The sequence below is a fragment of the Populus nigra genome, chromosome 5, assembly GCF_951802175.1.
Source record: "Populus nigra chromosome 5, ddPopNigr1.1, whole genome shotgun sequence".
Classification (NCBI taxonomy): Eukaryota; Viridiplantae; Streptophyta; class Magnoliopsida; order Malpighiales; family Salicaceae; genus Populus; species Populus nigra.
In genome coordinates this window covers 7322927-7350397 of record NC_084856.1, presented here as the reverse complement: position 1 = coordinate 7350397, position 27471 = coordinate 7322927, and the positions used below count along the sequence as shown (strand labels likewise).

At 31.3% G+C, this 27471-nt stretch overlaps 2 protein-coding genes across 3 annotated transcripts; both read left to right on the top strand.

The window, feature by feature from the left end:
* The first annotated feature begins 884 nt into the window (after positions 1 to 884).
* LOC133693885 (beta-1,3-galactosyltransferase 7-like) lies at positions 885 to 4962 on the top strand. 2 transcript variants are annotated; one of them, XM_062115246.1, is made up of 11 exons: positions 885 to 1141; positions 1269 to 1371; positions 1522 to 1580; positions 1685 to 1893; positions 1996 to 2059; positions 2962 to 3028; positions 3117 to 3237; positions 3330 to 3417; positions 3536 to 3661; positions 3832 to 3941; positions 4183 to 4962. In XM_062115246.1, exons 1-11 carry the CDS (start codon positions 1050 to 1052, stop codon positions 4329 to 4331), a joined length of 1188 nt encoding a protein of 395 aa, XP_061971230.1. In that variant the 5' UTR covers positions 885 to 1049; the 3' UTR covers positions 4332 to 4962. The 2 variants fall into 2 exon arrangements, with proteins under 2 accessions (XP_061971230.1, XP_061971231.1); XM_062115247.1 differs by lacking the exon at positions 1522 to 1580.
* Positions 4963 to 9332: 4370 nt separating this feature from the next.
* LOC133695131 (vacuolar protein sorting-associated protein 9A-like) lies at positions 9333 to 14303 on the top strand. Its single transcript, XM_062116959.1, has 5 exons — positions 9333 to 9650; positions 10308 to 10455; positions 10701 to 10871; positions 11965 to 12144; positions 12898 to 14303. The coding sequence occupies exons 1-5, from the start codon at positions 9559 to 9561 to the stop codon at positions 13855 to 13857; spliced, it is 1551 nt and encodes a 516-aa protein (XP_061972943.1). The 5' UTR covers positions 9333 to 9558; the 3' UTR covers positions 13858 to 14303.
* The last annotated feature ends 13168 nt before the right edge of the window (positions 14304 to 27471 follow it).

The window sequence follows — 27471 nt, the reverse complement described above, 5'->3', positions numbered from 1 at the left end:
GAAAATCAAGGGCTGAAAAAATAATAAAAATAAGCTTTTGTATCAAAATTAATTTTTTTTATATAAATTTAAAGAGATGTATAATTTATGTTAATGTTTAAAGTTTAAGGAGCTAAGTATATTTTTTTAAAATGCTCTGTTACATCATCCATGTTGGTCCATCTTCTTTTAATTCCACCATTAATTAAAAAATTAAAAGTAATTGACCTTTAATTATAATCAAATAGTACAAAATTAAACTTTAAAGATTAAAATAAATTATTAAAAATTACATAATTGATCCACAATATTACATGAATTCATGACCCGTGACAGCTACAGTTAAAACACATTAGTGATAATTATATTGTTGGAAAGCATAATAAATCCCTATTCCATGATTTTCTTAACTTCTTTTTCCTCCTCTCATTGTTTGGATCATCTTTTGAGATTAAGATTTGATTATCCATATCAAGTACTATCCAGAATGTATCATACTAATTATTAATGGAACGAAACTTTAAACTGTTGATGGATCACAAATACCATTTATGATTATTAAAGAGCATTATTATTTCCAAACATTTGCGCCTCAAAAATAAATTAAAATCCTTTAATTAAGGTAAAATAAATGCAATATTTCTAACATTCACCGTAAAAAATCAGACTGTTTAAGATCTTCACCGTAGAAAATCAGACTGTTTAAGATCGGGCCAACCCGTTTAATATTCGTAACCCATGGGCCGTGGCGTGGGTGCGTATGGAAATGCCAAACCATCATGAGTCGTGGCGTGATTGACTGGGAGAGGAAGAGGCGTCGTCGACGTGAGAGAGATCCATCCTCTGACCAACACGACAAAAAGTGGCACATCTATGCCTAACGTTTGACGGTCAAAGGGCATAATTTCACCAAACATGTAATAAAACTAAAAGAAAAAAAAAAAAAATTCTCTGTCTTGGTTTTTTTTTCCTTCCAGTCTGCTAAGAACATGATAGAAAGACAACAAGAAGGGTGGCATTAGAAATTTAATTTCTGTTATGGTGAATTATTCAGTTCTCTCACAACAACAATGAAGGGCCGAGTCACTACCAAAGCATCTGTAAAATGGATTCTGTTTCTCTGTGTATTTTGCTTCGCTATTGGAACTCTCTTCTCTAACAGGTGCACCCTCCCTCTTCATTTCTTCTTTTATCTTTTTTCTTTCCCCCTCCATTTTCGACCTTTATTTTTTCTTATATTGACGTCAAATCTGTTCATTCGAATCGGGTTTGTGTGTGTGTGTGTGCAGATTATGGGATTCCTCAGCTGAACCCAACGGTCAGCAGCTCCTATCCCAGCGTCGACATGAACAAGTATTGCAAGTCATCAATGACGATTCCACAACTAACAAGGTTTTTAATTAATTAATTAATTATTATTATTATTTATATCTTTTCTATCACAATTCATCAAAATTAGTTTGCCCACCTTTTTGATTGACCTTTTTCTTTTCTTTTTGGTTCTAAAGTCATCGCTTTTTTTTTTTCTTTTTCTTTTTAAAGAATCTTTCGCATAATAACGATGCAATGGACGAAGTGTTGAAAACTCATGAAGCAATTCAGTTAGTGTTTCTTTCACTGACCTTAAGTTAGCCTTTTTTATTTTGACTTTTTCATCGTTGTTAACATCGGTTTCACTTTTGTGGAATTATTGGATGCCTTCCAGATCATTAGATAAGTCAGTTGCGATGCTTCAAATGCAATTAGCAGCATCTAGGAGTTCTCAAGAGATGAGCCTGGATAGCTCTGCTGCTGTGTCAACCTTGTCTCGCGACGGATCGGCAAAGCAGAAAGTTTTCATGGTTATTGGGATCAATACTGCTTTTAGTAGTAGAAAGAGACGTGATTCAGTTAGAGAGACTTGGATGCCTCAAGGTTTTAACTGTCTTCGGTGCATTTCTTGTTTGTTTATGAAAAACTGGGTGTTTTAGCTTGATCGTTTTAGTAATTTTGCAAATTGTTTTGTTATTTTATTAGGGAAGAAGCTTATGCAACTGGAGCGTGAGAAGGGTATTATTGTCCGCTTCATGATTGGCCAAAGGTGAATTAGTTTTATAGTCTTTTGCCCCCTTTAATCATTTATTGTGCAAGTCTGAGAAGTTTCTGTATGTTCCTTTGACACCATCTGTAGGAGAGAATTTTATTGGCTGTAGGTTAGAAGACTTGATCTTGTTAAGCATGTGAAACTACTGCCTTCATTTAACATATATAGTTCATGAGTGCATCAGCCTCTATTCCAAGAGGCAATTTCTAATGTATGAACACATTTTTGCTGAATCTTCATGTTGCATGTGGGGTGGTTATTTTCTGTAGCTAGACTTAATGATGATACTCTATCATCATTCTCATCCATGACCATTTCATGTGGAAAAGGAGGGATACATGCAATTAAATACAGAGCGACCATGAGCCCTGACTGTTTTAATTGCATAATTTCTCTTACATCAAGGCTTTGTGTTGCCCATGCCAGTAATTAACCACTCTCTGCAATGGTTCTTATATTTATGCTGTCAGGTGGTATTTTTGAAGAGATACATCTTTGTGCAATGTTAGTTATTTACCAACACGTAATCCCTCAGATATAATCCTTCTTCTGGAACAGATGGATGGTCAATGTTAGAGAGCTTGGTTTTAGCTAAAGGTTAGACTCCGAGGATGAGGGAAGTAGGGATTGCCCTTTGCCACCTTCCCCTCTCCCTCCTCATTCCTCTCTTTTCCTGTCTGTGTGGTTTTCTGTAGTGTGTTGAATGGCAGTATCCAGCAATATAACTTGCAATTGCAAGTCGTTGATCCTGAAATTGCTGCATTAGAATACTCGGACTAATATAAACATCATAAGTTGACTTGACATGAGGTTGTATCTTACTATATATATCTGCACAAATTTCTATATTGTATTGAATTGGAATTGACCTTGATGACATCTGCATGTATTTGTTTCAGTGCAAACAGCATTTTAGACAGAGCCATTGATTCAGAAGATGCTCAGCATAAGGATTTCCTTAGGCTGGTAAGAAAACCATGATGCTTTTTTCTGTATCTTGAAAGATACAATATACCATGTCAGGAATTGGTTCTCATTATTTTAAATTTTATAGGAGCATGTTGAAGGATACCATGAATTGTCTGCAAAAACAAAAAATTTCTTTTCCACAGCAGTTGCAAAGTGGGATGCAGAGTTTTATGTCAAGGTGGATGATGATGTTCATGTTAATCTGGGTACGCACTGGCTCTTAGCATCCTTGTAAACATAGATTCTATAAAATATTCCCCACTACCTGAGATGATCCACACCCTTCTTTCTTCTGTAGGTGTGCTAGCTTCCACACTTGCTCGCCATCGATCAAAGCCCAGGGTGTACATTGGATGTATGAAATCTGGACCTGTTCTTTCCCAAAGGTAATTCTTTTAGGCCCTCTCTATAATGATGAGAATATTGATTTTAATTATCTTTTTGTCTCTACAAATTGGTGTTATTAGTGTTACATATATCTTGAATTTCCTTTCTATTCGTTAGGAATGCCAAGTATCATGAACCAGAGTATTGGAAATTTGGAGTCGAGGGGAACAACTACTTCCGACACGCAACTGGGCAGATATATGCTATCTCAAAAGAACTGGCCACTTATATCTCCATTAACCAGTGAGGCTAGGAATTTTCAATTAGGAATTTGGTTGGCTGATTCACCTGCTGGGATGCCACATATGGATTGTGGAGCTCTATTTTTGCTAATTTTTTTGAAAATTAATTTCAGTTTTTTTTTTGGGTGTTTTTCAAGACAGTTTATGTTGTGATGCTGATTGTTACTGCAGGCCCATATTGCATAAGTATGCTAATGAAGACGTGTCTCTTGGTGCATGGTTTATTGGTCTTGAGGTTGAGCTCATTGATGACCGCAACATGTGCTGTGGGACACCACCAGGTATTGCTCTCAAAATATCAGTATGAACAGCATATGTTGCTCTAAATTGCATCACAGGCAGGGATTTAATAAGTAAAAAGAAGAATGAAATATGTTTCATGCTTAAGATTGTTACGAGCTTGAATATTGGTTTTAATTTAATCTCGCAAATGGCATGTCTGGGACAACTAGGCATTTATATGGTTCTACTCTTCTTCCCCATTTCAAGCTTGTTACTTGTGTTTTAACTCTGCCACTTCAGACTGCGAGTGGAAGGCACTGGCTGGCAACGTGTGCATTGCATCTTTTGACTGGAGCTGCAGTGGAATCTGCAAATCCGTGGAGAAGATCAAATTTGTTCATGAAAAATGTGGTGAAGGAGATGAATCTGTATGGAGTGATCTCTTTTAAAATTAGGTTGAATTGTATTTGTTGGCAATCAAAGATTATGGAGTTATTCAATTGTGGTTACTGAGAAGGCAGGATGCAGAGTTGAGATGTGGAAGGCAGTCCCCATAGATACTGTACAGTTCACCAAATTCTGAACATATACCTTCTTCAACTTCTGAATGACGCCCATTTGAAGAGTGCTGGAGCAAGACCTTTGGAGTGGATATTTCTGTAGAACCTTTCAATCAAAACTGTTACTTAATTGCATGGAAATGGGTTTTGGAAGATTGTGTTGTGCAGATCTTCTAGCTTTTTTCGTAGTTTTGGCAGGATACAATGTATGTACACCCCAACATTATACTTTCAGATAGGACTAAGGAGTAGAATCACTTCGTTGGAGGCAAAAAGGAGAACAGATAGTTCAATGCAATTTATGAGATAGATAGATACACACACAAGCTGGCGAGTCGGTGTTGCATTCCAGCACGAGTTTTCTTGAGCAGCATTAGCTTCATTGGACTGGCAACACCTTTGTTTAGTTGGAAAAATGGGGAAAAGATGGCACTGCTTATGAATGATAATGCAGATTCTTATTGTCTTAAATGGAAATTTCAACATTCAATTTTAATGATCGATTTCTAGTCTCCGGTTATGATGGCTTTATATTTCCAGATTTTGGCAGATTCAGAGCTCGACATTGAACTTTATGGCAAAGCCATTTATATGCATTATGAATTTCGAGCAGGGGAGGGGAGGGGAGGGGAGGGGAGGGGGAGGGGACGGTCGTTCCCATTTTGTGGTCTGGTTGCATTAGCAGCAAAATTAACGCAGTTTGGACTTCATGTTAAACATTAATATCAAATTAGTAAGCCAGCATTTTCCGATTTCAGTTTTTGACAGGTGTGGACCCATGATAGGTCGCGTGGTAAGTTTTTTTTTTCTTTTGTAAAAATGATGTTTGTAGCCACAAACACGAAATTACAAAAAAAAAAAATTACATAATAAATAAATCAAATTAAAAAAGTAATCATTATAATCTAAGGTTTTTTTTTTTCCCCGAAGACAATAAACAATACAACTTAATTTCTAGCTCATTAAATAGATAAGGATAAAATTGGATAAAAAAAATCTAAAAAAATTAATCAGGATCAACTTAAGTTAGCATAACAAACCTATAATCCTGGTAATTAAGGTCGAGCAAACCCGAGTTATTCTGTCAAACCCATGACCCAAATTATGAGATCGGGATAACCCAATAGAAACAAAGAAAATAACAAAGCCAATTTTCTTCTTTATTTTTTAAAAAACCAATGTCGAATGATGAAAGTAGAAAAAAAAATAAGTAAAAAAAAAACAATGTCAACCTGCTTTAACTTTTTAAACCCGTGTCTTGAATCATTAAATTGAAAACACTCTATCTAGAAAAACCATGAAACTAAATTCTCAATCAATCAAATGTTGAAAGATGAAATTGAAAAAAATATTCAATTATATAAAATCATTTAAAATAAAAAAAATAACAATTAAAAGAATGAGAATCAAAATCAAAATGCAAAATAAATTTTATTTTTTTTAAAGAGTGAAATTAAAATTAAAAATTAATTTAACAAAAGAATTAAAAAAAATTAAATCAATAAAGAAATAACGATAAAAAATGAAATAAAAAACAAAGCAGAATTTTTATTGAAAGATTAAATTGAAAAGAAAAACCATTTCAACAAAAGAAAAAAAAATAAACATCAAATTAAAAAAATAACATATCCCAAATTAAGATTGAATGATGAAATTGAAAACAAATCAAAATTTCACAAAAGAACAAAAAAATTAAAAATCACAAGAATAAAGACTTAAGTGGCAATACCCATAAATCAAATGACAACTCTAAAATCTTGCATGGTAAACACAAATTTCACGTGGAGGGGGGAGAGAGAGAAATAGAAGGGAAAAAAAAGTGTTACCAATGATAAATCATGTCACCACTAACCACATGCGTTGCCCTACAAGAAAAAAGACATATCAATGCTTCCAACGATACGAAGAAAAGGGGATTTTAACCACTAGGAGGCGCCTTACACGCCTACCGTATGCGTCTCCCACACAATGGCACATGCCACTTTTTATTTTTATTTTTTGTTTTATATTATTCAAATACCAAATTTCTCTTTAGTTGATCTGATAATAATGAAAAACTCATAATGAAAATACAAAAAAAGCCCCTTGACTACTTTTAAATTTTTTGCTTTGAATGGTATTTTGGTCATTTTACTATGTTTTTCTTATTTTCTTATTAATTTTTATATTTATTCAAATACTAAATTTCCTCCCAGCTAACTTGATAATATTGAAAAAATCATTCTGAAAACACGAAAAGCCCCTTGACATCATTTTAAAAAATTTTACTTTAAAGTGCATTTTGGTTATTTCATTGTCTTTAAAATGAATATTTTTTTTTTATTTATCTCCGGTCATTTTTGGTAATGATTAATGGGTATTGTGATAAGACCTTAGTGTCTCTAATAACTAGTTTTAGTTTTTTGATGGGAAAAGCAAAACCATAAAAATATTGTTCCATTGAATAACGTATTCACTTACTATTTACAGTGTCTCCACCCTCTTGTTTTAGCTTTTACTAGATTGATGACCCGTACTTTGCTGTGAGCCGGATCAATTTCTTTGCCGCGTAAGAAAACGATGCTAAAGCGTTATCATTGTATTTTAAAAAACAAAAAAAATCAACAAGTCGACATAATAAAAAGAAAACTAAAAAAATAATGATCGTTAAACTCTAGGAATCAAACTGTAGAATGATGAAATCGAGAAAAAAATTAATGAAAAAAATTATTAAAAAACAAAGCACCAGCATAACCAAGTAAGGTTGTCAAAACTCACGTGTAATATCATGCAGACAAGATAATCCAATAGAATAAAAAACATATATAAAAAAACAAAATTTAATTTTAAAGGATAAAATAACATCAATTGAGGAAGAGATGCTTATTTGTTATAAAGACCCCAAGATCAGCTTTGCTAACCAAAAAGAGAATGAAGAACTAGTAGATGCGAAGCAATTGATGTAGTTAGATATGATTGCATGCAACTGATGATGTAAATAACATCAATTAGGTAGAAATTAAATTAATTAGAGTTTGCATTGAATTTTAAGATTAATTGTCTTAGTTAAGGATTTGTTTGAATTGTGATAAATTAGCTATGAATTAACACAATTATGAATGCTTTCATACAATTGAGTATGTAAATAACATCAATCATGTTGAAATTAGATTAATTAGGTTTTGCATTGAATTTTGAAAAGAATTTCCATAATTGAGTATTTGTTTTTTAAATTGTGATAAATTAGCTATGAATTGATACAATTAGAAAAATATTTCATGCAACAAAGTAGGTAAAGAACATCAAATATGTTAAAATTAAATAAATTAGAATTGCATTGAATCTTGGGATTAATTATCGAAATTGAATATTTTATTTGAATTGTGATAAATGAGTTATAAATTAATGCACATTCCAACAAACACATTAATTTAAAGTAAAATAAATAAATAAATAAATTTAAATTTTTTCAAAAACACTTTTAAAATACAAAAACAAACATTCCAACAAATTAACCATATATTTTTTGATTTTTAGTTAATTTCATGAAGCATAAACTACTGCGTTGCATTAACATTCCAAACATGTAATCATATGAAGATGATTTATAGCTGTTACATCTTGAATGTGCATCGATAGAGTTGAGACTTTCTTCTAATTGTTCCCCTTCGTGCCTATCTTTCATCTCTATACCAATTTGTTTTAGATGCTTAATTCTATGTGACCTTTTATTTGTTGGCTTTTTAGGTGTTTTTTGAAGGGATGAGTAAAAAAATCAAAAAACCAAGAAAAAAAAAACTAAAAAAATCAAACCATGAAAAAAATCGATTAGAATTTAAAAAAAACCTGCCTGTTCGGTTCGGTTTTGATTTTGTAAATCTAAAACAAAAAAAACCAAACCAAAACAAAAAAAAATCTAAAAAAAAACCGAAGCTTTCTTCTATCAACGCGGATATGGTTTATGTAGATGAGGTTTCCTTTTAAGAACTTTGTTAGTTGAACATGAAAAGCAACATCTTCATCGCTAATAATTGCACAATTCGTATCCGAGAAGTTGATGGGGTTTTTATTCTTAGGTATATATAAATGTTAAATGAGTTTGCTATGAAATCACTGCCTTGTTTTTTAATGGTAACGTCAGTGTGTGACTGTGTGGGTGTGTTAAATTCAACTGAGCTCTTTACAGAATTTTAAATTACTTCGTGTAAAAATTGATCCAAAATAAATTATATAATTTAATAAATTTAAAAATAATTTGAATAATTAGTAAAAATATAACACAATTTTTAAAAAAACTTTAAGACGATATTATATATATATATATATATATATATATATATATATTAAGATGATGATTGACTGGATTGATCTTGGTCAACCTACGACCAGGATCATAAACTTTAATTAGTTTAATAATTTTATTGTTTTTGTAAATTATTTTCATTTAATTTTATTATAACATTAGATGCTTTCAAAATCAAGCACCAACCCTAAAAAAATATTTATTTGAGATTGTGATAACTTTATAAAAACTTAAAAAAATATACCATAAATTTCAAGAACATCGAAATAAAAAAAAATTTTAAAAACAAAAACTAAAATAAAACATATTAGGTTTGATAAATAAATCTACTAAACTTGTGAATTAAGTAATCCAAGTTAATATGTCAAACTTACAAACAAAATTAAAATAAGTTATCAACTTTAAATCCTCATTAACATAAAATAAAAAAAATTAATAAAAAAAAGATTAAAATAAAAAAAAATAACAAATTATAATTCACAACACAAATGAATATTGGGAAACAATGTTTCCCTTTTAGCTTAATATCACACGCTCTTAATGTCTGCATTGTCTTCGTTTTGTTTTAATTTTTTAGAATTTAATTTTTTATTCGGCCCGCATCATAGCACGGAGATGGCTCGTATGTTTTTCGAACTGTGTTAATAAGCTACTCTCTCTCAACCAGAAGTGAACTCAATTAACCCAACTCTCTCCCTCACTCACAAACAAACACAGAGGTCTTTTTCCTGATCTTCCTCCTCAAATGCGAATTGAAGTCTCTTCATAGAATTGAAGAAAATCAGCTGTAAAAATATAAGAAGGTAGACAATAGAAACAGAAATTTGAAGAGAAATGGAAAACTCGGACATATCGCTGGGATTGCACGACTTCCTAGAACGGATGCGCCATCCATCCGCCGCCGATTTTGTCAAATCCATTAAAAGGTCTTTCTCTCTCTAATCGCTCAGAGCACACACAGAATCTATAAATAGAGTATTTATGATTGTATTCGAGTCTTTTTTATTTTATTTTGTTTGTTTGTTTGTTTATACATAATATCTTAATTCCGATTATTTGTCGATGTTCTTCTTTCTGTGAGACATGAAATGCAATTACTATAATAAGCTTAAGTTTTAGAGTTAAAAAAAAATGCAATTTTTCTAGATACTAGATGGTATTTAACATCACTGTAGAAACGATAGTTTAGACCCCTAGAAACGACTGGGTTCTTTCTTAATAAGAATAGAAAGCAATTCCCACGAGGAGGAAAAGAAAATTGTTTTTTGGTGGGTAATAATAGTTTTGAATGGTGGGTTTTCTTTTGGTGCTCAATTCCGTTTGTCATGTCGAAATGCTACATTGTGGGTCTCTTGAGTTTAGTTACAATGGCTATATGAGTTTGCGGGGATCCATCTATTTTTAGGAATGCAACGATGCAGGAAGCTACTTAGCTGTTGGAATTGAGTTGAGAAGGCAGTTTTCCTGTGTTTCCTACCCGCCTACCTTCCAAAGTATTAGTATTAATGCTAAATGGCTTGCATGAATTTGTTTAAGCTCTAAAATATAAGGTTTGACTGTGCGATGGTACTTCTGTATGGCAGCTTTATCGTCTCCTTTTCAAACCATGCTCCTGATCCGGAAAGGGACAGTGCTCTCGTGCAGGAGTTCCTTGCCAACATGGAAACGGCTTTCAAGGCTCATCCGCTTTGGGCTGGTTGCTCTGAGGAGGAGCTCGAGAGTGCTGGCGAAGTGAGTTGATTGACTTTTACCTTGATGGCAATCCATTATGATATGAAAACTGTGATATATTAATGTTTCCTTATAAGTTAGCCAGATCTTTTTGAACAGACTAACGTCCTGTTCAGCACCCCTCCAAAAAAGAAGAAAAGGGGAAAATTTCTTATCATAGGCACAACACTAATTACTTCTTGCTTAATGAATGGCAATTCTTATTGATGTTCATTTCTTACTTCTGGGCTTTCTCTAATATACAGGGACTTGAGAAGTATGTTATGACAAAGTTATCTTCCCGTGTATTTGCTTCAGTTCCAGATGACGTGGAAGTTGATAAGCAACTTTCTGAGAAGATATCCTTGATTCAACAGTTCATTCGACCAGAAAATTTAGATATTAAGCCTGCCTTTCAAAATGAAACATCATGGCTGGTGAGTTGATGGTTTTCCATAACCATCGATTTTCTTTTCGTGGCATGGATACTATTTTCCCTTTGCACAGAGTGCATTTTGCAAATCTGTGTTTGAAACAATGGATGTGTTCCAAGCAGCCACAAATTCGAAACACAGCAGCAGCTTAAACCAGTGGCATTAATTTATGCTTTATATAAGAGGCAGAATTCCTCTTGTTAGCAACCTTTTCTGTTGAAAACATTGCATGTATGATGCATTGCTGTTAAGCCTGCCCTGTCCACTCTTTTTTTTTGACATTAATATAACAATGGAAGACATGTCTTTTTCAATATACAGAATCGTGCAAAATGGAGGTGACTTCTTTTTTCTTTCCTCATTGCTAGGATTACCAATGTACTGCATTGCCCTTGTGAGTGTCAAATTCAATCATATACAGGTTGAAGAACAGCCTGTAGATGGATCCAATCTTGTTATACCTTGTGATCTGAAAGTAACTCCAAATATTTTTGTTGTGTTTGCTTGCTAAGAAGGCATGATCCATATATTGTCCTTAACGGTAGTAGTCAATTATTTATCTCAGATAACTAAAGCATGAAATACTCTCACAAATATATCAATTTACAAGGTGTACAGGGCATCTGAAACTGTTCATATTAATGAAAAACAACTGTTAACAACTGGCCATGACTTTTATCAATCATCTGCTGTTTCAATTTTGGGATTCATCTTTTTTTTCCCTATAATCCGTCTTATTAATATGATGTTCACACCACCCTGTTTTCCATTTATTTTTTGTCAAATCAAAGAATTTTATCAATCTGTGTTTGCTTGCTGTCAGACTAATTGAATAATCAGAATAACAAAGTTGACTGGTAATGTTTATTAGATACTACTGTATACAACTGTTTTTTACACTTATGTAATACGCACCTTTTAAATCTCTTTATAGCTATGAGTTGTGGCAACCAAATCATTCTCTTTTGGCTAAGTGAACTTATTACTTGGGGGGGGGGGGATTTCCATTGGGTGGTAGTAACCAACTATATTCCTGGATCATATCTCAATTATCTTCAGCTTTGCCTTATTCATTTCTTTATGTTTATGTTGGCAGCTTGCCCAAAAAGAGCTGCAAAAGGTTAACTTATACAGAGCACCAAGAGACAAGCTTGTGTGTATCCTCAATTGTTGCAAAGTCATAAATAATTTACTGTTCAATGCCTCAATGGCTTCAAATGAGAATCCTCCTGGAGCTGATGAATTTCTTCCTGTTTTGATTTATGTCACTATAAAGGTGAGATAAACAATTGTAATAATTAGATTTACTTGGCATTAAATTTGAAATTGTTCTGAATTTTGCTTCCATACCAAAGGAAATTATTTGTTCTGAATTAACTGTTCACTCAATCATAATCATCATTGGTTAAAGTTGATTGCTGTGTTTTAATTAGCATTTCTAGAGGAATTTACTGGACTAGATTTGAGGTTTTCATGGCAAGTTCTGATTCAAAATGCTTATGATCTCTGGGTTTCGACCCTCCAAGTTTCTTAAACATTTGATTCAAATTTGAATGCAAATCAAAACTTTACATGCTTGTGAAGAGTTCATTTGTGTAATTAATAAAATTTCCTATGCACATCAATAGATTAATTGTGTGGACACAAGTTGATGTAGTTCCTCTTCTGTTGATCATTTAATCTGCCTCATAACATTTTGATCTTTACTGCCCTAATTTGTTGCGATCTTTTTTTTCTAGAACTCTCTTATAAAAATCAAACTAAAGAATCATAGATTATCAGATCAATTCTGTTAAAGTAAATTCTCATTATGCAGATATTGTCCTTTTGACTCTTGAAAGCCTGCATTTTTGCATTAGAACCATGCCTGAAAACATTAGTGGATGAAATTCAATACTATTCTCAAGCAACCCAAAAGGCTTTTAATCCTTATAGTCTCGTCTTTGGTTTGCTCAATTAAAAAATTAAATCCACATTTCATTTTATTCTCTACCAACTCAGATTGATCTGCTTCACCAAAATTATGCAGGCAAATCCCCCACAACTGCACTCGAATTTGTTGTATATTCAACGGTACAGGTGTCAATCTCGACTAGTTGGAGAAGCAGCCTATTTTCTTACGAACATTCTCTCTGCAGAGTCTTTCATCTCAAACATTGATGCAAAATCACTTTCAATGGAGGAATCTGAATTTGAAAAAAACATGGAACTTGCTCGAGACCTTACTGGCCTTTCAACTGATTTGAATGGTCTGTCTACTCAAAGTGATCAAAATGCAGGAAACAATTCCAGAGCAGAACTTATGGAATCCAAACATCGAGCTTTGAGCTCTAAGAAGGAAAGGGACTTGTCAATTGGATCTAGATCTTCTGAAGTGACATCTATGAGTAAGGATCTGCAATATGCCAAAGATGAGTCGCCAATGGAAAAGATTTCATCACTCTCAGATATAGAGAATAAAGGAGCAACTTTGCTTTTGAAGGAGGATCTGACAAGTCAGGTCCTTAGAGAATACCCATACTTGTTTGCCAGTGTTGGTGATCTAACAATCAATGATGTAGAAGGCCTACTAAATAATTACAAACAACTTGTCTTCAAGTATGTTTGTCTTTCTAAAGGGCTGGGTGTTGCTAATCCATCTCTTCCTTTGACTAGTTCTCAGACGCAAGTTCATGGTGATGTCAAAACTCTGAACTATGACCAAAATACCACAGCAGTAGAGGCAAATAAAGAGTCACGTAAACATACTGGTATGACAGATGGTTTAAATATGGTTTCCCTTGTTGACGAAGAGAATGTTGAATTGAAGCCCAGGAACCATCAAGATAGCACAGCAGGAGAGCCAAATGACGAGTCACAGACACATACTAGTATGACAGATGGTTCAAATATGCTTTCCCTTGTTGGTGAAGAGATTCTTGTATCAAAGCCTAAGCAGAACGAGGCAATGGTGTCTCAGTATGAGGGAAAGGATGAGAATTCTCAATGATAGCCACTGGGACATGCCTCGAGATGAGGAAAAGCATGAGAGTTCTTAACAATAGCTCACGAGGGCATGTCTACTGTGGGAGTAAAATGACTCGGTACTACAGTGGCCATCAGAGCTACAGTTATAACACTATCTTATTTTGATGTTGCAACGAGTAAGTTATAACACTATCAGTCAATGTGTGGTGAGACCTTTCAGCGAGGAAATGGAATTGATCATTCCCTCTTTCTTACCTTCATCAAATAGCATTTCCCCGGAGAAATGGATTTGATAGCAGCTCGATTCTGCAAAGCCTCAACCCAGACCACACACGAAATTTGTTAAATACTTGTAGAACAATTTGATTAGCCATGATAAGGTTGCATTTGAAAACTGGATGATTATTTTCTTGCCTTCATTGCCTGTCTATTTACCTCAATCAAAAGGCATGTCTTTGCAGTTCTTTTCGTACTGTTTTCCTCTCATGTTCTCATTCAGCATCTGAGCAAGTGAGGATGTGATGGTACAGGCGGTTGTGGTAATATGGACTGACCCCTATATCATGCCATTCCTATTTGTTTCTGTATGAAATGTGATTGAAGGTTGTGGCTGTTTCGAGTTTTGACACTTTCTTTTAATCCGGCTTCTGGTCTATGACGTATAGTTTAAATCTTCATGACCAAGCAGTCAAGGGTGAATAGCGGATTTGCACTGCAATTTTTTTTTCACCCAATGAACCAAAATTAAAGATAATGTTGAACGCCATATCGATGTGATATAATCAATTATCTTTGGATTTGTCAAAGCAGGTGACCTCAAACAACGATCCTGATCAGCAGCTAAAAAAGTTGAAACGTTCTTATTCTTTTCCTGCCCTGAATGACTGGTTTCATTTCAAAAGATGGCAATGACAAAAATGTGACATCTAATCACCTACTTTGTTTGATCACTATTTGGAACTGGGATGTGACATTGGCTCGTCTTCTTCCTGTTATACTTCTCGATAAAACCATGTTCTAACTTCAATAATGCTAGGCCATTCACCTCCATTTGTGGAAACAACATACAGTAGTAGTGCATGTAGGACAAACAACAAAACCAAGAGAATTTAATTTTATGGTATCTTGGAATTGATCTTCTCTGAATCTGGCCATCTGGGTCTTTTTTGTTTTGCCTGTTCATGTTAGGCTTCTTCATAGTCAGGCATTAAGTTATGTTTGTTTTAATTTTTAAGCTTTTTAAGTGTTTGTTTGTGTTTTTAATCAGTAAAAAACATGTGATAATTATTATTTGTTTTTTTTTTTCTGTCAATGTCATTTATTTGGGTATCAATTATATAATTTTGGTATTTCTCTAGACTTGGAGGGTTGTTCTAAGTATATAATGTTGAATTAGATCATATGTTGAGATTTTTAGGTAAAACTTGAATTTAAAGTTTTTGACTTGGTCTTTTTGGCAACCTATCAAGTTTTGTATCTCCTTTGTGAGTGGTGTACTTCTCTTAACTATGTATCTCTAAATTAGTGATTTCTTTTGTATTTTTGTGTTTAATATTGTGATAGCTTTTGTGATTGTGATTTGAAAAAAATTGTTTTATAAAAAGTACTTTTGGTTAAGGTTGGTTTGACATTTATATATGTTTGATTAAAACTGTGTTTGAAATTAAGGTTGAATAAAAAGTAGTTTAATGTGTTTGGTTAAACATGCTACGTTATCATGCGATCTCCTTCCAATTTATGTAGTGTTATTGAATAATATTAAATACTAGTTTTTGAGTAAAATACAATTAAAAAAAATTGAATATTTTTTCAGGTCGAACGTGGTTCGATGAACAGTAGAGTCACTATTCACATGAACAGTGCCAAGTGAATTAATCCACTTGGCAGTGTTTACTTCTTGAATTATAGCACTCGAAAATTATAATTTTCTATTTATTTCTATGATGAAATAAGTGCTAGTTGCAGCATTATAAAAGATGAGTTGTGCTCTTAATGATTTTCATATATTGATATACCAAGTTAAGTATATAAGAATACTCTTAATGAAAGATCACCTATATAAGTGAAAAATATGGCTTTTTCTTTGATAATTTTGATATAGGCTAAATTCTTTAAAGCACTCATGAATCCAAGAGTTGTTCATGAACAAATGAACACAACAATGAGAACCAAAGGAAATCTCTAGGCACATAATCATATGAATACTATTTTCTTGGTATGTACAAAAGACTAAATAGTTCAAGACATTAATTTTACTGTTTAGCCAAATAAATTCAATAGTATTTCACCAAGGAAAGTTCAAAGCCAAAAGTTTCATATATATATAATGATCCATTAAACTAGTATCTCTTTATGAATCTTTGAGTCATTTTTAAACTGATCAATTTTTTTTTTTTCATTTGGGGGATTATTGGAACATTGTTTAAAACATGGTTAATATACAAATTTGGGGCTAAAACCTTGTTGGAATTTAATCTTCAACGTTAGCTCTTTAACATGAAATACTAACATGATTTATATAAATTGTAGATGAAAATGAAATTGATCTTAAACAACTTTTGGTTGATATATTTTGGAGAAACCCATAACTCTAAAAAAAATCCTATCCCTCGTAGGAAAGAAACAAGCTTTCCTAGTGGTTTATTTAGTAGCATGTCACACCATGACAAATACAAGAGTCTTTGAAATAAAAGGAAAATATTGGGAAAAAAGAAGTCATCACCTAGTAATTAAAAAAAATTAGAAATCCTAAAACAAGCAATAGTTTCAAAGATTTAGGTAAGGGGTTGGTTATTTTTAAGGAAAGATCGATGTCACTCTTACTCATCCTTTCAAAGAAAAGTTACATTTGCTATATGTTTTCACCTAAATTATATTCTATAAATTATCTGAATTATTTTTTGAAATTATTTTATTTCATTTAAAAAAGGATATCGATCCCTGATAATAGGGAAATTGTTGATAGATTTGATGTTAATCCATAAAAATAGTAGATTTCATCAATTTAGACCTTTTAACAAAAAAAAATTGATGTTAATTCCTAAAATAAAAGATTTTATTGATTTAGGATTTTGAACAAAAAAGTATTTGAAATTAATCCTTAAAATACAAGATTTCACCGATTTAAGTTTCTGAAAGAGACATTTTGATGTTAATCCCTAAAACATGAGTTTTTATTAGTTTAAGATTTTGAATATAAAATCAACGATATTGCACATAAAAACATCATTGCATAAAAATCAAAACTTTCACATATAAAAATCAAAACATCCACTTGTAAGATTGATAACATTGCACAAATAATTCGCCATAAATAAACCAAAACAACACATTATTTAACACAAATAAATCAACTTGACAGAAGATGAAACACTAATCATTTAGAATAGATAAGTCAAAAGTAACCAAATTTCACTTCAATCTCTTTTTTTCTAGTTTTGATTTTCAACCATCAATCTTCTTTCTTTAATTTAATTTTTCATTTTTCATATTTCATTTTTTTTCATATTTCATTTTGTTTTTTTAAAAGACATCAACAAGAGAGAAAAATCGTAAAAAATTACAAAATGGGCACACAAATGGCTAAAAACATATTTATTCTTTTTTTTTTTTGCTTTTTTTTGGATTTTAAAAGAATAATTTGGAAATAGGGGTCAAAATTGGGTTATGATAGGGCACTCGATATTTTAGATGAGAGATGACCTCAACAGTGTAAGCTTTTGGTTTAAACTCACAAAAACACATGTGCATGGCCTAACCCAACCTGGCTAGTGCTTGGGCTTTGGGCTAAGCCTGGGCCTAGGCTTAACTTTAGGTTTACTGTAAAATAATTTTTTAGGTTATAGAAGATTCTTTTTTTACCAATTTAATTTTGATTTCCCGTCATAACTTTAAGTTTAATCAACTTTTTTAGTTTTTTTTAGAATTGATTATTCATAACCTAGATAGTTTTTGCAGTTTTTTAAAAACAAAATTATTAGGTTTAATTCTAGTTTTATGACGGGAAATGAAAGCTGATTATGGAGGGAATTTAATGTCGTACTAATCAGAATTAATTCATATCATTTTTTGTTCCAAAATTCACTCTAAAAAGGAGTTTTGAGAAAGGTTTTCTAAATTGTTTTTCTAAATTTTATACATTCTTCCTCTCTTTAGTTTTTTAATCTTCTCCTTAGTTGTGAGTTTTGTTTCTCCTTTTAATCTAGAGTTTAGATTTGGTCTTATTGAGAGATACTTGAGGTGCATTATATTTGGTTCATAGACCTTGTTTAAAAGTGCATATATATAAGGTGATGTTGTTGAAATCTTGAGAGACTTATTATAAACATCTTTTGTACCAATGATTCATTCTTGACAACAATAATATCTTATCAATTTTAGAGTGCTTCAACAAATAAGTAACCCTTTTTCATTTTGTCTAATTTAATACACTAGTATACATATTAAGATTGTATTTTAGTCTCATGTGATATATTGAATATATGCATAATATGCATGTTACGTGCTTAATATGTTTAAAATTGTTTACAAATTTGCCATGATATATAGAATTACATGCTTGTAGTTTCAAAATATATGAACTCTAAACTTTTCTTGAACATATAATTTGTTTAGAATCCTCTTGTTATGATAAACTAAACTTACTCATTTTTAGGTTTTTTTTTTCTTCTTATCTTGCAGGGTAACCATTTTAGATATTCTTTTCTCTTTTATATTTTCCAGGAAACAAACCTACCTTAGTCACTTCAAATCAGGTAATAAACCCATATGATAAAAGTCAAATGAATTGGATGGTAAAATGCATTACAAAAATGAAAATCCTTTCAATCAAGTTCATATAAACAACATATTAAGACTTAAGAAGACATGTGGAAATGCAGGTTGTTGGAGATGGAACAAATATTTGGTCGAAATAAAAGTGGATTATGCAAATGGATAATGATGATGATGATGATAAAGGGAGTGTTTGGGAACACGGTGCAAACCACGTTCCTTCAAAATTTTAAATTTTTTTTCTTAAAATAATTTTTTAATGTTTTTGGATCGTTTTGATGTGCTGATATCAAAAATAATTTTTAAAAAATAAAAATTTTTTTTATTTTGATGCATTTCGAAGTGAAAAACACTTTAAACCATCACCGCTACCACAATCTCAAACACACCCGAAGTAAAAGGTCATCTTTTCTATCCACTCTCCATCTTTGGATTTTATACATAGTAATAATAACATCAGTAGAATTATAATAATTTCACAGCACCACCTACAATTATGAACTAACCAACATGTCACTTGTAAGGATGATAAAAGAAGAATACCAAATTCATTTTCACATGCTTACATATTTGACTTGTCTATTGAGTTGTGTACATCTACTTTCTTGGATAATTTTATGCATACGTGATTAGTATGTGATTGGTCCTCCATTTTAGTTTTAGACACCAATTAAAAAATACTCTCACTACTCCTCTATTATTATATTGGACTTAAATAGTGACAATATTTTTTATTTGGTGACTATGACCAATTTTTTTTAGAATTGTGAAGAGGGTTTCTATATATATGCATGTTTTCTACTATTGAATGAATTATTTATGTTACTTCCAAGAGTTATTACAATTTTACTTGTTCAAAATATGATGAAATGCATTAATGTAATTTTATAAATGTAAAAGAACAATTGTTACATTAAATATGGTTTTGGATTTTGGATTTAATGGTTAGCAAGCATTCAAAACTTTCTTGTACAACTAAAACAATCTCATCCTAAACAACAAAAAACTATAAAATGATGAACATCTTTGAATGAGAATTTGAATAGATAAAGTGTGGATTTAAAATCAGTTAGCAATGATTTTTTTTGATTGACTTGGTGAGAAGTTAAATCAAGAAATCCTAGTAGGATTATGAAAAAAAAAGTAGTTGCATTAATTAGCATCTGTAAATTGTTACCCTTCATTTAATTTTATAAGTACACATAAAATTTAACAATAATAAACTTGTCTATATATTTGGCTAATGGATATATTTATCTCAATTGACTTGAAGATTTTGTGAACTAATGTAATTGCCATCTTTAGCTAGGGACTATTAAAGGGCTTTAGCCTTAAGAGTCTTGGAACATGCAAGATTCATATATTTATTAAGTTTGGTCAATAAACTCAAGTAAAGTTTTGAAAGTCTGAACAAGAGAGGTTAGCTCATGTTCCATCTGAGAAGCATGACCAAACTCAATCCCAAGGTAAAAACAAAATATTAGGGATCACTCTCCAAGTCTTTATGATCATATATCTTTAAAAGGATCAAAGATCTTTCTTCAAGTCTCTCGGACCATCTTTCTCTAAAAGGATCTAGTATCTTTCTCCAAGTCTCTGTAAATATTTTTTTCAAAAATATTAGGGATCCTTCTTCAGGTCTCTATTCTACTCATCTCTAACAACATCCAAGACTTTTTTTTTCCTAGAATGTATTTTTTCAATACATACATAGGCCATATTACTTATTTTTACACTTATCCTCTAATATTATTCCTTGATTACAACTCCTAACAAGAATCTCTCAAGGTACAATCCATACTAGAAGTAAAACCCAATCTTTAGAGGTCATCCTATAGGTACACATAACTTAAATACCCATAACATTTGTTCTAATCAGATTAGCCTCCTCCCATATTCTCCTTGGTAAACAAATGAGAGGGTAAAATAAATATCTTGATAATTGAAGCATGGTTGTAGAGTTTGGTAGTGCCATGGGTATAAGATCATTATTCACCCTCATTAGGGTTTAGTCAGAATTCCTTCTCAAAAACCAAACAAACACCTATTTTGGGAAGCTGCCTAGGAGAGAGCTCGGGATAAATCTATTTTTTAAAAGGTTCCTTTTATAACATCCTCAGTGATCACTCTTAGTTTAAAAGAACTGTAATTATCTCTAAGGTTTCTCCAGCCTATAAGCTTACTGGTTCTATATTGGACTTTTTAGTAGACTAAAAAAAAATCAAAAGATGAATCTTTTGAGCCACCTCTCATTTGATGTTGGGTCCCTAATATGCCTAATAGAGTCTAATTTATATACATATAATAAATGATATATGGGAGATAATGCATGTGATCCTTTACATAATTGTATACATGGTGAGTTTTTCCTATATACCCTATTTGCATCCCTCCAATAAAAATACCTAGGCTAGAAAGTTGATAATGCACTTGATTATGTTTTGGGCCAATTACTCATATAAAGTTGTCTTAGTATTGCTAAGCTTGGCATTTGGTTACATTTTCCCTAAGGTGTCTTCTAAGACGAGGAACATCCTCATATCCTAAATGGCCTCTCTATAAGAATTTACAACATACTGCTTCTCCCTTTTAGCCTTTTACATGGTTAGTTTTCCTTTAAAACAATTTCATATAGAAAACTTTTAGGACTATAGGAGAAAATATAAAACTATGCCAACTCATGGCCTCTATCAACACATTCTGATATAGACTAACAATAATGAAAGACACTTAAAAAAAGTACCTCCCTTAACTGTCTTATTAACTTTTGAAAGCCACCAGGACGATCTACTCATTTAGGTGTAACTAACTCATGCATAAATTATATATATATAAAAACATCTTAACAAAACCTAAGAGAGAGAACTGATACCTAAATTTTAACATATATATATGGGGATTGTTATCTTATGTCCCCTACAGTTGGCACTTTTAGTTTATTTTCTTATCCTTGTAATACTCTTTTAGATCTAGGCTACATACTCATTCTTGATCTTACATGATATCTTAGCCAACTCATTTATGGTAACATAAATAGGGTATAGATCCTCGAGTTTTTCCTTAGTTTGTCATGGTGAAGCCCAAATAGGACTCCTACATTTATGATGACTCAATCAAATATTATGATAAAGAGGTAAAATAAGTGAAACTAACCTACTCAGAACCAACAAAATGAATGGCCTATACCCTTTATTATGATAATAAATCCTTGGAAATGGAAAGAAAAATGGCTAAACAAGTAAAGTAATAAGGGACAACACTTAAAGGTATTATATAAAGACATATACCTTATTATATAAATTGTAACACCTTTTTTTTTAACAAAATTATCAAAAAGATACATGGTGAAACATCGTGGATAAGTTTGAAATTCTTAAATGTATTATAATGACTTATCTCCCAAAGCTTGATGCTATTTACCCCTAAAATCACACACTTTGGATCATCATTACCTATCAAACAAGATAAAAGATGAATATTAGGAACCAAATAAATATTTATTAATCAAACCTTCCTATTGCTCCACTTATGAAGGTTTTAGATATAAGGAAAGTGAAAGGGTTGTGCCTTAAAGGCCTTGAAATGTGCAAGATTTGCATATTTACTAAATTTGATCAATAGGCCATGAAAAACAAGTTTTGGGAGGTGAATAAAAAAAGCAGGCCTATACGCCATCTAAGAAAGCATAGCCAGGCTCATTCTCGAAGTAAAAACACATGCAACAATATGATAGCTCCTAGCGTATATGTTTGCCTACTTAGGCTTAGAAGTCATATATTAGAATTGGTAGTCACATTATAGGCTCAAGATTTATATTCCCAGACCCTTGATGATTTATGTTAAAATAAAAACCCTTTCTAGTGCATGGATGACATGTGGCATTTCCCCTTCCATGAAAATAGAGGGAGGCATTAAAGGTTTTTGATCCCCTTTCATGAATAATCACATTAAGGAGTAATTATAACTAACAAAATAAAGAGCATGTAAAAATAAATCCCTGCGATAACACATATATACAAAACCAAAAACTCACAAGGTTGGGGAGATGAAGAATTTTAGAATATCTCTTTCATACACTTCACAACACCATAAATTTCCCTCCACCTTTATTGATACTAACTTAAGTATTAACAGGTCTTTTGATCCTATTAAAGGACTTGTTGTACAAGTATTTGAGAAGTCCAAATTTAATAGTCATATTCAATTGCTCGACCTCCAAGCTCAACAGCCCATTATGGAGGAGGCCAGTCAACTTTCTTAAGAGGCCTACAAATCATCACCCCATTAACCATTTATTTTTGTCCATACCTAACGACACATTGACTATTGTAATTCTGTAATTATTTGCAAAAAAAAAAAAGGATAATGATAAGGAAAGAGAAATTGCATTAACATTAATTATATGTTTTTTTTACTATATTGAAAAGGTTTGTCGAGCCTTGAGTTATACAATGGGTAGTCATTTTTTGTTACATAATAATCAAATAAACTAATATTATTGAGATTCAAATATGCTTTACAAAAAGCGTTATCCAGTAAACTATTTATGCTTGTGTTTTATTTAATTGTATTAAATATGTTTATGGTATTACAACATTATCCACTTGTATAAATAAATGAGACAAAATGTTGAGATATTTTCATTTTTTGTATGGGGATATAGAGTTAATTTCCTAATTATTAGGTTTTAGATTTCCTATATAATTATTTCCTAAGTTATCTTATTTAGTATTGTGTGTGTGTGTGTTATACACTTCTCATTATCTCAACAAGAAAATCAAAAGAATATTTTTTTATTGAAAATATAGATTCATAACTAGATTTATAAAATCCTTGAACCTTTATTTTTTTCCTTATTATTATCTGATTTTTTCCTTTTTTGAAGTCCTTTAGTCCTCTAGGAAAAAAAAACTAACATATAGAATCATTTTTTTCTTTGATGTATTAATAAGAATATATTGTGTTTGTGAATGATTTTCTAAAAATAATAGAGACATCTGGAAAATTCACAACTTCTCAAAATGGTGATTTAGAATATTCATCCAATTTTATCAAACACTTTGATTAAGGTTGTATGTGATCTAATTGAGCTTAAATTTTGTTGGAACATTCACAACATAATGTTATATAATATGATCAATGGAGACCAGATTTGGAGCAACCTAATTGGTGTTTTTGTCCATAAACAATAACCTTGATTTTGTGATTTACATAAGAGGGGAAAAATTATTTATGTTATTTTGTGATTGATTTAGGTATCTTGGATTAGAGAGAGAGAGATAAAGAGATAATGAACAAGAATTCATCAAAAGATTGTGAGAACTTCATCTATGTTACTAGTCTCATTGAGCAAGCTAGACGCTAGAATGAAATGGTGGATGCAATGAAAAAAATGACAAAGCTTGATATTGAATTAACAGTGGAAGAGAGAAACTTAATTTTTATGGGTTACAAGAATGTAATTGGTGATATGAAAAAATCATGGAGAGTCTTGTCATTAATTGAGTGGAAGAAAATGTAGAAAAAGAATGAGAAAATTGAACAGGATCAAAGAGTATAAGAAGAAGTGGAAAAAGATTTAACTGACATCTATCATGCTATTATGATTGTGATTGATGAGCATCTTATTTTATCATTTATAGCTGATAAATTCTTTGTGTTTTACTATAGGACAAAAAGTTATTATTACCAATAATTAACTTAATTCAAGAGTTAAAATAAGAGGAAAAAGGTAGCTAATTGATTACTTAAAACATATATGACTACTACAACAACTATAAACCACACTAGGCCTAACTAATCTAAGAATAATAATGGTGTTGACAAATCTACATACAAATAAAATCAGATAGGTCATACTAAGAGTTAGTGCTATGATTTTATGGAATATCTAAAATAGTGGGACCATACTTGTGATTCATAAAATAAAATTTCAAGAAGGCTTCCACTATAATAATTATTCAAACCAATTTAAAATATGATGATGTTGAAAAATCCCCACTATTGGTAATAGTTGTAGATAATGATGGTAAGGTTTTAAATATTTTTACACTTGTTTCTAAACCATTGGGAAAGGTTTTTTTTTTTTTTACTCTTACTAATACTTTGAATTTATATGTAGCTCTAGTTATTCTATAATTAGATTATAACTTAATTTTCCAAATAACATTAGTTTTATCTTGTGCAATAATTTTTTTAACTTAAATATTGTGTGTTTAAGGACATTCAAACTAGACAGATGATTGGTTATGATATTAAACGAGGGAAGTTATATTACTTGACTTAATGTTAAAAAGTTCTGATAGGTTACATCAATCATTAATAAAAGATTTTTCTGAGGGGAATAAGAAGAAGGTTGAAATCTGGTTATGACATTATTGTTTGGGGCATATTTCCTTTGGTTATCTAAAAAAAAATTTATGTTTTTTTTTTTTAAAAGAGAGTCAATGTTTCTAGTTTTCAATGTGATGTTTATGGACTAGAAAAAAGTCATCATGCTTCATTTCCAATAACATTAACTAAAATCTCACATCCATTTTTTATTATATATTTTATTATCTAGGTTTCATCCAAAGTCACTACTTTGGCTGGTTCATGTTGGTTTGTTATCTTTATTAATATTTGTATTAGAATGATTTGATGGGCTTGATGAAATCTAAAGGTATAGTGAAATTTTTATTTTAAAAGTTTTATAAAATGGTTAAATCTCAATACAAGGCATGTGCCTAGGTTCTTTATAGTGATAATAAAGAAAAATATCATAGTTATGAACTTTAAAAGTATTTGGAAGCACATAAAACTATTTATCAAACCACTTATTCCAATACATTTCAACAAATAGGGTTGTTAAACATAAAAATCAACACTTATTAGATGTTTTTCATGTTTCATGAATAGCTCATGTGAAATTATCTTATTAGAGAGAAGCAATTGCCCTTGTAACATGTTTAATCAATCAAATTCCATCTAGTTTATTGACTTTTTAACACTAGTTTAGGCTCTCATTGACGCAATTTATGCCCTAACAATCCTATATTTACCACTCAAATTGTGAATTGTGTCATATTTATACACCTCTATAAATACTAGAGTAAGAAGTTGATTCCTCAAGCATTGCGATGTGTTTTCTTGGGTATATCCATCATAAAAAAAAAAGGATGTTGATGTTATCATTCTTGGACTCAATAGATGTTTTTCTTAGGTATTTTTTCTTTGGTCCTAAACTTTAAGGAGGAGTTCAAGGAGAAAATTCATGCTTTATATTTTGATTTTCTAGGCAAAATATTGGATCTTAGAGTGGCAATTCATAAGTTAGATTGAATAATCAAGGAGAGAGTGAAGTGGATTTAAGTGGTATAATCTTGGACCAAAGTGATGATGAACACTTAGAAACTAAAGTTGTCACTCTAACAAATGCTCCATTCGAGTTAGAATTTCTTGTAACTAATTTACTAGATCAATCCATTATTAAGGATGTTATTGACTTAATATGTGAGTTAGTCAGAAAATTATTATATTATTATACCAGAGGTATTTCTAAACCCACATATGAATCCAAACTTTCGAGTAAAGTTAAATATACCGAGGCATTACGTGTATACCTATAATTTGTTAGGATCAAATTTGTCATTAATAAATCAATTATATATTATATATATTTTTAATAGTGTGTAAGAACCCTTAGCTAACCCAAGACAGAAAGTAATTATAAATAAAAAGATGAAATCCTTGCAAAAAAATAAATAGAATATAGGACCTTGTTGTTTCTCCGCCGGGAAAGAACCAATTGGATGTCAATGGATTACATGGTAAAGTACAAGGCTAATGGCACAATTGAACACTTTAAAGTAAATACTGGTGGTGAAAGGTTGTATTTAAATCCATGTGATCAATTACAGAAAGATATTTGTACCTATAACCAAAATTAACATACTTTAAGTCTTATTATCTTTAATTGTGAACTTAGATTGGTCATTATAATAATTCATATGAAGAAGGATCTTTTACATGGTGAATTGTCTAAAAAGATCCACATGGATCTCCCACCATGATGTATGATTTATGAAATACAATATCAGAAAGTGTGTAGGTTAAAGAAAATCATTGTATGGATTGAGATAATCTCCAAGTATAGTTTGAGGAGTTTATAAAATCTGTGACAATCTTTGGCTACCAATAAAGAAATTCAGATCATACTTTGTTCCTAAAAAACAATATGATAAGATTACAACATTTATTGTATATATAGATTATAAAGTAGTTATGAGAAATGATCCTAAGGAAAGGAAGGCCTTGTAAGATTACTTGACTAGAGAATTTGAAATGAAAAACCTATGTACTTTAAAGTATTTTCTTGGAATTGAAGTATCGCCATCTCATAAGGAAATCTTTCTATCTAAAAAAAATATACCTTGGATCTTCTACAAGAGACTAGTATGTTAGCATATCAACTAGTTGATACACTAGTAGAAGAAAGTCTAAAATTATATGTTGAGTCTAATCAGATAATAACTAATAAAGAAAGATACCAAAGACTTGTGTGGAGATTGGTGTACTTAGCACACACGAGATCAGATTTGGCTTATGCATTGAGTATTATTAATCAGTTTATGCATAATTCGGAAGAAAAATATATGAATGTAATTATATATATTTTGAGATATTTAAAGGCTACACCTTAAAAGAGAATTTTGTTCATTAAAAATATAAATTGTTAAAATATAGATGCATATATTGATGTTGACCAGGCTAGAGTGGTAGATGATAAGCGATCTACTTCTAGTTACTTTATCTTTATAGGTGGTAATCTTGTTATATGGAGGGAAAAAAACAAGGTATGATTACTTCATCAAGTGCATAAGCT

Excerpts from the sequence above, each read along its gene's own strand:
- LOC133693885 (XM_062115246.1), top strand. The coding sequence starts at position 1,050 with ATGAAGGGCCGAGTCACTACCAAAGCATCTGTAAAATGGATTCTGTTT. Across the intron at positions 2,060-2,961 it reads CGCTTCATGATTGGCCAAAG|TGCAAACAGCATTTTAGACA; the intron begins GTGAATTAGTTT and ends TATTTGTTTCAG. Across the intron at positions 3,662-3,831 it reads ACTTATATCTCCATTAACCA|GCCCATATTGCATAAGTATG; the intron begins GTGAGGCTAGGA and ends TTGTTACTGCAG.
- LOC133695131 (XM_062116959.1), top strand. The coding sequence starts at position 9,559 with ATGGAAAACTCGGACATATCGCTGGGATTGCACGACTTCCTAGAACGG. Across the intron at positions 10,456-10,700 it reads AGCTCGAGAGTGCTGGCGAA|GGACTTGAGAAGTATGTTAT; the intron begins GTGAGTTGATTG and ends TCTAATATACAG. Across the intron at positions 10,872-11,964 it reads AAAATGAAACATCATGGCTG|CTTGCCCAAAAAGAGCTGCA; the intron begins GTGAGTTGATGG and ends TTATGTTGGCAG.